The sequence below is a fragment of the Perissodus microlepis genome, chromosome 19, assembly GCF_051167445.1.
Source record: "Perissodus microlepis isolate ML-2025 ecotype Zambia chromosome 19, ASM5116744v1, whole genome shotgun sequence".
NCBI classification, from domain to species: domain Eukaryota; kingdom Metazoa; phylum Chordata; class Actinopteri; order Cichliformes; family Cichlidae; genus Perissodus; species Perissodus microlepis.
In genome coordinates this window covers 5,810,138-5,820,952 of record NC_140479.1, presented here as the reverse complement: position 1 = coordinate 5,820,952, position 10,815 = coordinate 5,810,138, and the positions used below count along the sequence as shown (strand labels likewise).

At 41.6% G+C, this 10,815-nt stretch overlaps 1 protein-coding gene across 1 annotated transcript in view; it reads right to left on the bottom strand.

Annotated features, from left to right (window-relative positions):
• Positions 1 to 289: 289 nt before the first annotated feature.
• kcnh5b (potassium voltage-gated channel, subfamily H (eag-related), member 5b) overlaps positions 290 to 10,815 on the bottom strand; it is a 186,179-nt gene continuing 175,653 nt past the window's right edge. Inside the window, exon 13 of the mRNA XM_084915478.1 lies at positions 290 to 8,489. Within this exon, the coding sequence (XP_084771604.1) occupies positions 7,401 to 8,489 (1,089 nt within the window). The 3' untranslated portion in view covers positions 290 to 7,400. The remainder of the gene's footprint in view (positions 8,490 to 10,815) is intronic.

The following is a 10,815-nucleotide window of genomic DNA, read 5'->3' as shown; positions in this document are numbered from 1 at the left end:
TCCTTTTCTCATGCCACCCCTCTCTGCCTAGTTTCATGAAATCTGTCTGAGTCTTGCTAAGGTAGTGGGGAAGTGGCTTTGACTTTAACATGGGTAAAAAGACATTCAAACAGTTTTAGGAAAACAATTAGTCTTTTTTATGCTTTTAGCCACCACAGCTCAATAAGGTTCTTTGAACTCCTTTTAGGTGTCAAAAAGCAAAAGATCAGTGATTCATTAATGCTTGTTTTGGAAGATGAGTGCAAAGGAAGCTCTCACTGAAAACAGAGAACCAGACAGGAAGCCCAGCGAGAGTATCCCAGACGGATGTTTATTATTCTGACACTACAGTTTAGGTGTGCAACTGCAAAACAATACATGAGTCAGTGTGGGAATCCAGTGCTGTGTCATACCACTGCTTCAACAATACAGTAGAAATTGAAAACATTCCAGCAGAAAAAAAATAGAAAAGCTTTTCTAGTGGGCCCCATTTATTAAAAGGATCCAAAGTTTGAGCTAAAGGTGAGATTGATGAAAAATTAATTCAGGTGAAAAAAGTCTGCAGGTTGTGTCGATAAGTGAAAAGATAAAAAACAATTCTATCACTGTCCGAGAAATGACTTCCATTTCTTTTCGAGTCATCTCGGATGCACTATGCAGAATCGAATACAAACCAAAGGATAATTTTAATAAATGAGGCCCCTCTGTCCTGCCCGCCCATCCCAAGATTGGCGCGTTTGTGGTTTGTCAGTCAGTTGGCACGACAAAGAAGATGGTGCTTCATCAACATGCTTAAGGGAGCAGTTGCAGTTATGTGAGTGGGGATCATTGAGAAGGGAGAGAGAATGGAGGATCAGAAGGGTGAAGGTGGAGGAGACCTAAAATGACAAAAAATAAATAAATAAATAAATAATAAAACTAAAAAACCAAGGTGCTCATAGGAAAAAGAAGTGAGACAGAGCAGGACTTCCTATCAGGTTCAAGGCAAAAGACACAGAAAAGGGACGCTTCCAAAAAGTAGAGAAAAGCAAAATATTTTTTTCAGAAATAAAAAGAAAAGAAGAGAGAAGGGAAAAACTTCCATCCCTACTCCAGAAGAAATTCTCAGAGCACAGAGAAGGGACAGTATTTGGAGTGGGGGTGGGGTTGGAGGGGGGTTTGTACATTCAAGCGGCAAAGCCGAAAAATCCTGTGCTGAAAGGTGTGTGTGTAGGTTGTGTGTCTGTGTGTATATAGGCCTCAGATCACAGAGTTGCCCTTCACTCGCTTGTCAAATTAATAAAGCCAAGGACGAGGACGCTGCTGCCTGTTTCTCCTCAGACAAGCCGTAAAGTTTCAGGTAAATTCGCTGACAGGAAAGCTCTCAAACTCGATCCAGTGCTGCAAGTTCTCCTGTGAGCCCCCTGTCCTGCACCTCATCATGTACTGCAACTACTCAGCGGATGATTTTTATGTCTGAGGACAGAATAGCTGTATTGCTAATGCAAAATTTAGGGTTACTTCTTCAAACTTGATCTTACTTAGCACTTCCAAGGTGCTCACAGTCTTGTCTTTAAGACTTGCTGCTGCGTGAAAAACAGACAACCAATTGGAAACCAATATTTTGAGGTTTGCATCCAGGCCAAGACTTCCTGTTCCGTCTGCTGATCATTGTTTTTAAGTTTTTAAGAACTTGCAAAAAGCAAAACCATCATTAAATGGCAGCTGATGGTTTCTAAACTGCATTTAAGGTGCATTTAAGATGCAGCTCATCTTATGCTGTTGACTCCATGTTTACCTGCATAAAACCAGACTGTGCTCAGACCCTCAGTAGGTCTGTAGTACCTGGACTATAAGGAGACTATAAAAAGTCAATATGTGTCTGTTTATAGAGAACACATCGACCAATACATGATTTTTAATGAAAAATTACAAAAAGAAACCTTCATGGTGGATTGATCTGATTAGCACTTTTGCAGAGGTTTGGGTTGACACTCTGACCACTATGAATCACACATTCTCTTCCTGGTAAAGCTAAATTTTAATGACACTGTTTATTTTCATTTGAACTCCATTTGGAACGAGTACAAACATGACTGTGGAGGCCGTTTGAGTACAATGAACTCACTGTTGCGTTCACCAGAGCAGTTTGAGATCATCTTCAATTTTTTTTAGCTTTGTGACATAGCCCGTTATCCTGCAGCCGTCAGGAGATGGCTACACTGATCATAAAGGGATGGACACAGTCAGCAACAACACAGGTAGGGTGTTGACATTAACATGATGCTATATTCATACTAAAGGGCCCAAAATGTGCAAAGAAAATACCCCCTACACCCTTCCACCACCACTATTAGCCTGAAATATTCATACAAGGTAGGATGAATTCATGCTTACACCTACTCCAAGGTTCAATATGTTGTCCATTCAGAGATGTTTATCAGCATACCTGGGTTGTAACAAGTGATTATTACTGTTGCCTTTCTATCAGCTCGATGTAGCTTGGCCATTTTTCTCTCATCAGCAAACCCTAGTAATGGCTATGTGGGAAACTTTCAGTAGATCAGCAGTTTCTGAAAGCCTCAGACCTGCGCGTCTAGCACCAACAAACACGTCACTATCAAACTCACTTAAATCACCTTTCTTTCTTATTCTGATGCTCACTTTGAGCTTCAGATGGTCGCCTTGACCATGCCTATGTGCCCACATGCATTGAGGATCCGCCATGTGTTTGGCTGATTAGATATTTTGTTAATAAGCAGTTGAACAAGTGTATCTAAAAAAGTGGCATTTAAGTGTTCATAAAATACATTCTTTAACCCCTCGCATTGAAAAGCAATGCTACTTAGTGACAGCAAGAGATCCTGAACAAGTCAGTTATAAATGAAACAAAGCTGTTTATTTGGGGTATGAATAATGTGTGTTTTTTTTTTTAATAAAAATACACATTTTAGTTCCATGTTTGTTACATTGTACTCTTTGCTTAATGGATATTTATTCAAACACATATTTTACTGCACTGAATAATTTTAAGAAGACATTTTTGAATCAATTATAGGTGATGTTCTGGGTGAAAAGTTGAACCTAATGTGATACTTTTAGGTTAAGGAAGTACTCTAATTCTTTTTTTAGCACATGCTGTATTTGTCTGTGAGGAAAATCTCTCCGTCAGGTAGAGAAAAACAGCATATGATATACTCCAAACACAAGTATGTGACATTGATCTCATGTCTTTTTGTGAACACATATTAGACTCCTCCATAGCCACAAATGTAAAGAAATGATCCTTTTAATGTCTTAAAATGTTTCTAAGGAGTTTGTCTTGTATTGTGGCTTTATTTTTGTTATAAATTCTAATATGATAACATCCGACAAAACACGTCTTACAGATTCTCCCTAGACTTAAGAAGAGAAAAAGTCTGGGATGTTTGGTACTTTCTGAGAGCTATTAAGTAATTAATTTTACTGCTGCACTCACTCCTCCTCCTGCTGTGTCAGTAAGTGATTTCCTAGTTTCCCAAAAAGCTTTTAACATTTCCATAAAAGAGTCTTTGTTGGTAGCTGAGCGTATGGTGGGGGTAAAGCCACAGTGAGTCATGCCCAGTTGGTCAAACTACAAAACCCTTTCACACACTACCATCTGCAGATCCACAAACATTAATGACCGCTGTGTATTTTTGTCTTGTACTATATTACTGTGGCTAAATAAGCTTGTTTGGTAGGTCTCACCATGCACAGTGCAAAGTGTGAACAAAACCAGATCTTCAACTGAATTTCACAGCTTCAGTTGGAGAACTTTGAATATATGCAAGCCAATATGTGGAATGTAGCCTTTAGCTTGAGAGAAGATTGTTTTCAAGATCTCTTGTCCAAAGGTGAAGCACGAGATCAATGTGAAAACCCCCTGATGGATATACTTTGAATAATTACTCTAATCCTGGCTTACCTATCTATTATCACTATGACCTATCACATTGCAGAAGAAATAAGAAACCTTAGGGTTCAATTGTTTGAATAGCTTTGCGTGATATTGACTCCAACTGTTAAGTGACGTGAAGCACACTGGCATATTTTGCACTACACACATACATTGGTAGCCATCATTGAAGATGATTTCTGCAACAATCACTGGAGCCAAGTTTACTGAAAATGCTGCTGCGTTTCCCCTGAGCAAGGCACTTGCTGCTGATTCCAGCAGGGGATCTGCTTAGCGGCCTGAAGCACAGAGTATATGGCCCGCCGTGGCAAGTGACCAAGTGTGAGTGTAAAAAAAGATGTTGGTAAAGGGAATGGGCCTGTGCTGACAGGATGAATTTCCAATTTAAATTAAATGTTGTCATTTGCATAACTGCAGCCATTAAAACTGTATTCTTTCCAAATTGAACAACCTGATTAGCATGTCATGACAGAAATCTAATGTCTAACTCGGACTACTGTGATTTTATGCCAATTAGCATCATAAAGTTATAATTTCTCATTATTTTTCTGCCTGTAGAGAACAGAGAGAAATGAATCTGAATGAGCCTTCACACCTATAATCATGAGAAATGGCAGGAACATTCAGAATAAATGCTTCGTTTTTGCTGCACCAAAAATGACAATTGTTTTGGTGAAGTTTCTCCAGAATAAAAATCAAGAGTTGTAACTGGGCTCATTAAAATTATAACAAAACATCCCTTAATTTATTATTTTTCAAGCATGGGTGTCAGTCAAGATCAGACAGCACAATATATGTCTTTTGAAATGGTCACTATATCAGTTTGTGTAGTCATGATGGTTTAAATTTCTGCTGTGAATCCTAACGGCACGCAAAGGGGGCAGAGATGAGGTGTGAGAACAGAAAGAAGACATGGTGCCGATAGCACCACTGAAAGGCATCTAGGTTCTGATTTGTTAGAATTCTATTGGTCACTTCTACTTCACAAATCAAGCAGTGTACATTCATCCATAGAGTAACAATTGATTAGATTTCACCACTTTCTAGACTACATGTTTTATGTCGACAATGGAGGGCGATCGCTTTGGAACTTGCATTTAGATGCATCTCCTTGGTGTTGCCTAAGCTACTAATTTGTCTTGTCTGTAGATTTCCTGGATCAGCAGTGTGACATTCTGACAGTCAATCAAGTTCAATATGACGCATTAGTCTGGTTAATGTGAATCCAAAGAGGTAAGACTTGTTCCTAACAGCCTCCTGGAAGACATATTTAGGGTTTGTACTCCTATTTGTTCACATGGGAGATGATAGAGATTATCTATGCTTATCAGAAGCTCAGCAAAGATGTAAAGCGAGGCTAAATATTGAGAGGATTGATTTTAATATGATATAGAAATAATTGCATGCAGGTTCCCTCTAAGGACTGATTTAGCCTTCAGCAGCAGGAAATCTACATGAGAACTTGTATGACATAACCATGAATCCCTTTCAACCCTATTTCTAAACCTTGGGTCAACAAAGCCTGGATTGACTGAATGGCTTGGAAGGTTATGGCATAGGGTTAAAAAGTGTTTCTTTTTATGTCATTAGATTTCTTGCAGAAGCAGTTTCCACACCCATCCACTCTTTTGACAAAAACCTATAATGGAGTATCTCTTTTTTTGTCCTGTCGCCCTCCCTTCACTCCCAACTGGTCGCAGCAGATGGCTGTCGCTCCCTGGGCAGAGGAAGCAACATCCAGAGGTTTCTTCCTGCTAAAAGGGAGTTTTTCCTTCCTACTGTCGCCAAGTGCTTGTTAGAAGATACTTTGCAGCAGCATCAAAACAGGTTCTTGTGTTTAAACCAAACCATTCACTGTGCAGAGGACAAACTGCCAAATCCTCAGTTTTGAATGTAATTCTTTACTTTTTGGCATATTTACTACTGTTAACTATTTAACTTACTATTCATTCAGCTATTCATTTGATATAACCACCAGAAAATAATTAAATGTTTATAAAACTTTCATGATGGCTACTGTACATTTGTGTTCTTATCATTGTCTTATTAAATATGATTCTGAGAGTGTGTGTGTGTTTTTTCAGGGAATGAGCGCTGGTAGGAGGAGGGACATTGTCCAATTCACAGAGGACCTGAAAAGACCGTGACTTCTGACAAACCAACTGATCTTCTTTGTGTGAAGAAAAGGTCTTTGCGAGCCTTCAGGGTTCACACCACGAGACGCCTTCACACTGCATGTGTATGCATGAAGCAAATGTGCCACTTCTCACACGTGTATTTGTAAGCACTGCGGAGCATAAAACTGCTCCTTCACATGCAGATTTTTTACAAAAAATTATATCATAGAAAGTACACTATTCCATTTTTATGACTTGCTAGCTTTGAGGCAAAGCTGTTGCTGCTTAATGGAATTCAGAGCAGACTTCAGAGAGACGTTAGCTGGTTAAGACTGCCGTGTGTGTTGCTGGGGCCGTGGGATTACATGTCACTGTGCTGAGTGGACTTTTGCGTGAACTGTGTTATTTCCCCAAAGCCTTCTTGTCACCCCAACTTTACCCAAAAGTGCATTCTGCCATCCCTGATTCATGCAGAGGAATGGAACAAAAAACCCCAAAGAAAACTAAACAAAAAACATCATTCATCAACGAGATTACAAAGGTACAATATTCTGGCAGCGTACCCGAGTGATGCATAGACACAAGGAGGGCTCAAACAAAACAAGCATTTTTCAGGGTTTACCAGATATCAAACTGAGGCCAAGGGCATTTCTGTAATCAAAAATAGAAATCAATGATCATTATTATTATTATTATTATTATTATATATATATATATATATATATTAGAAAAACATATCAGAAATTTCCCTCCCTGTTTTAACAGATGCTGATCCTCACATCCGAGCATCTCTGTGGCGTGAGAACAGAATCACACTTCTGCTTCATCTGACAGGCAAAAGAAATGAAACAAAACCTCTGTCCCCTTATAACTTCTCTATGTATAAATAATCCATGCACAATCCATCTGCCTGTAAACCCTTTGAGATATTCAATGTTTATAGTGCTACTAGTATGCAAACCCTGAATGTCCACATAGTAAATTCATCAATGAAAAATATTTATATGTACAGTGTAGCTCAATAAAATGTCTCTTTCAATCTTATTTGCATGCAGTCAACTGCATAATATACAGGCTATAAGTACGTTTAGTAGTTGTTTCTTTGGCAGGCCAGAATCCAGCTGGACATGCATAGAGAGGTATGTACAATCAAAAAGAAAACAGTCCGGGTGACTGGAGAGTAAAGACTCTCACATCACCTGGAGACAAAAAAAAATCAGTGTGCAAACAAGAAGCCAGTTTTTTTTTTCAATTTGGAATTGAGACCAGCGGTGTACGAGAGTCCAAGAGGATGCCCAAAAATGAGAGTAACCTTGAATTGATAGAGCTAATGTTAATATAATCTCTGTTAGTCCAATGCGCACTCTGCACCGCTGGTTCAGCTCTCTTCAGAGCCCGTCGTCTTTCTCTGAGTCTGGAGAAACGGGCCTGGAGACGGTGAAAATGTCTTGCCGTTGTATTTTGGTTTTGGGTGTGGCAGAGGCAGGTGGCGCCCCCGTGGACGGCTGTCTCTTATCCGACAGCAGTTTGATAATTTCAGCTACCTGACTCTCCAGGGCACCCAGACGGCCTCCCAGAGTCTGGATGTCCCCCCGGAGCTCCATCCGGGTCTCGTGCAATGCAGCCTGCAGGGCCTGTTCCGGTATGGGGCAGAAAGAGTGAGGGGATCCCACTCCTCCGGGAAGAGGGCTGTGGAGAAGTGGGGTAACGGCCGCTGGGGTCCGCGGCTCCCCTGCCCGGTCGATGCGCAGCTCGCTCTTAGTGATTCCACTGTCACAGGAGTCCGTCTTGCGAAGTGGGTTGTTGCTGGAGACCCCACCTTCCTCTCCATCCCTGCTCCCCCCTGTTTCCCGACCTTTACCGTCCTGTGAGAGCATCTCCACGGAAACAGCCTTGACATTGTTGTTAAGACCCTCCTTCCTCGTCTCCGCCGGAGCCATGTTGTTTTTGAGGCGCATCCAGCCACTCGCCTTGGCGGCCGGCTTTCCAAGCGCAGGGCTGACTTTGAGCCTGACAGTTTGCTCGCTGCCCCCTCCAGCAGAACTGGGCTGCAGCTCCATGATGTCACAGTTGTTCTGCTTTGCAGGTGCCTCGCTGGGATGGCCGTAAGCCAGAGAGCTCTGCATGGGTGTGACCTGAGACACAGTCAGAACGCTGCTGCTGGGTGGAGCCCCGTTCTGCATGGAGGTGAGGGGCCGCTGCAGGGTGAGCGGCAGGGAGTGCTGCAGACTGGAGTGGCCGAGCTGCAGGGTGTGGGGATGCAGGTGCTGGTGGTGCTCCACCTGCAGCTGGTTCTTCTCCAGGTCTAGTTGCGAGGCAGCTGCGGCTCCTTGGTTGCGGAGCTCCTTCTGCTGCTTGAACTTCTGGAAAAGCTTCCGGACAGGATGGTCCTGTGGGATGGTGAGCTGTACCTCGTTCTTCGCTCGCTGTCTCTCCTCCTCCTCCTTCTTCACCTCACTGATCTTGCGGAAAATTATCTGCGGGGGAGGAGGGATACACATAAATAAGCAAAATGCAGCTTATCAGCAAACGTATCATTTCATATGAATGCTATGAATAGTAATTCTGTCTCCGGTGCGCCCCGATGAGCATTGCACATAATTCATCAGAGATAAAAGCATTTTTCTACAACAAGAAGTAAACAAAGATTTATTATTATTATGGAAATCTGACGGTCTGTTTTAACATTTTTCACTTAAGAACACATGACACATTCTTTCTGCAGTGCACTCAGGTACTGCAAAATGTAGCTGACTTCTGGACAGTCATGTTAAATTATCCATCAGTGCTCCTACACCTCGCCTGTATTATTCAGCCTGGCGCCAGGCTCTCTTCTGGCTCCTCTTACACCCTAATTACATTGGAAATGACAGAAATCCCTGCCAGCCAGGCAGCCAGCCATCCAACTGGTAATTTAAGTGTTATTTTTGGTTAAAATGACGGTGCCCAATGGATGGGGAGCCGAGTCAATGTTTGACTTAAAGATGGAAGCGAGGGGAAATCGCTCACTTCGCTGCCCAGCCATAATTGACCCAACTGACCACATCTAGCACATCTCCTAAACTCCTTCCATTCATCCATCCATACTTCCTGCTCGTCCAACCTGCTGCCGAGAGCTGCTGAGCCAACCCAAGATAGAAGCTGCTCTGAGCTAGAAGAGAATCTGTGGTGGGGGTGGGGAATGCCTTACGTGTCACTTCATATCTCCATGTCTACCTGGAGGCATAAGCTAAAAGATTAGCACTTTTAATTAAATGAATTTTTGGCAAGAAGAGTACGATTTGATAAAAAGTAAATGAGAAGCTATCACTGGTGGGCTTTGTTCTCTTACTCATTACCTTCCGACAAAAACAATGAGTCCACTGTTGCTGAATACAAATCAGGAGAATCTCTGTCACAGCTGAGCTGATGATACATGATGTGATTCGATCAAACATGATGAACCGTCATTGCTTCATATCAACTAAAGCAGTAAATGTTCCTTCCTATTATCATGATATGCATTGCAGATGTTATACAAAGTGCTTCATCTGGTAAAGTGAAAGGGATACTGAGTGTCAGCTGAAATTAGACTGCTGAAATTAGATTAAATGTCAGCAGAAGTGAAAGTGCTGAAAGGAATTAGTGTCAGATAACTGTCAAGTAAAACAGAGGTTTCTTTCATCACAGTCCAAACTAACTCCCCCAGAAGAAATATCTGGAACAAATATATTTTTGCCTTTTGTTTGTCATGTTTCGGCTGTGTACAGGCAGGAGAAGGACCCAAACGCAAAACTCACGACAACGAAATTAAACTCAAAAAGCTGCTTTATTGCAGAATGGCATGGAAAACTAAACTGGGACATGGATAACTAACACACAGGGAAACACAGCCATGAGGGAGACTACAACACTGACAAAGAGAAACACAGGGCTCAAATACACAGAGGGATAACGAGGGAACAAGACACAGAAGGAGAGCACAGCTGGGAGTAATCAGGCTGGACGAGACAAGGGAAGCAAAACTAGAAACACTGACATGAGACACGGACCTTCAAAGTAAAACAGGAAACACACTGACTGAACTCTAGACATGTAAACTTAACAGCAACTGGGGAGACAGAACATAGGAACCTGAAACATGGTACAAAAACGTCACAGTAGACACAACATGGAACACAGGGAAGCCATATTACAAAGCCAAAGAACTAAACCTATGATAACCATAACTGAGACCTAGGGAAACAAGAAACAGTACAACAAAGGACTCAAAACATAAACCATAATATAAAAACACGAGATCTCTTCAAAATAAAGTAGGAAACATAATGAGACGCAGACATGACAACCAGAACTTGACAACGTAAGACACAGACATGAAACACATGAAGAGCAGGGGAGCCTTAACATGGGTTGGAAACACAAGGGGGAACTAATAAGCAAATGAACATAGGAGACCTAATGAGCTTAAACATTCTATAAACATCAAAATGAACTAAAACTCAAAACACTGGGTCATAAGACCCAGGATCGTGACATTGTTTGTGTAGATGAAATGTTTCACTGACACTTCTGCCTGTTCAGTCAATTTAATGATTGAAAATGCTGGCCACAGGGACAATCTCAGCCAATCCTCTTAGAAAACTTCACATAGAGCTTAGTATTTGAGTTGCTTTAGTGCACCCACAGTGGCTACTACCTGCAAGCCCCTTTGCAACCCATCTTGGCCCCAACTCCTCCTTTTAATGAAGTTTTTAACTAAAGCAATGTCATATTTTGGTGTCAATGATCTCTGTTCTGTGCTAAGTGTCTTGCTGCTGGTCC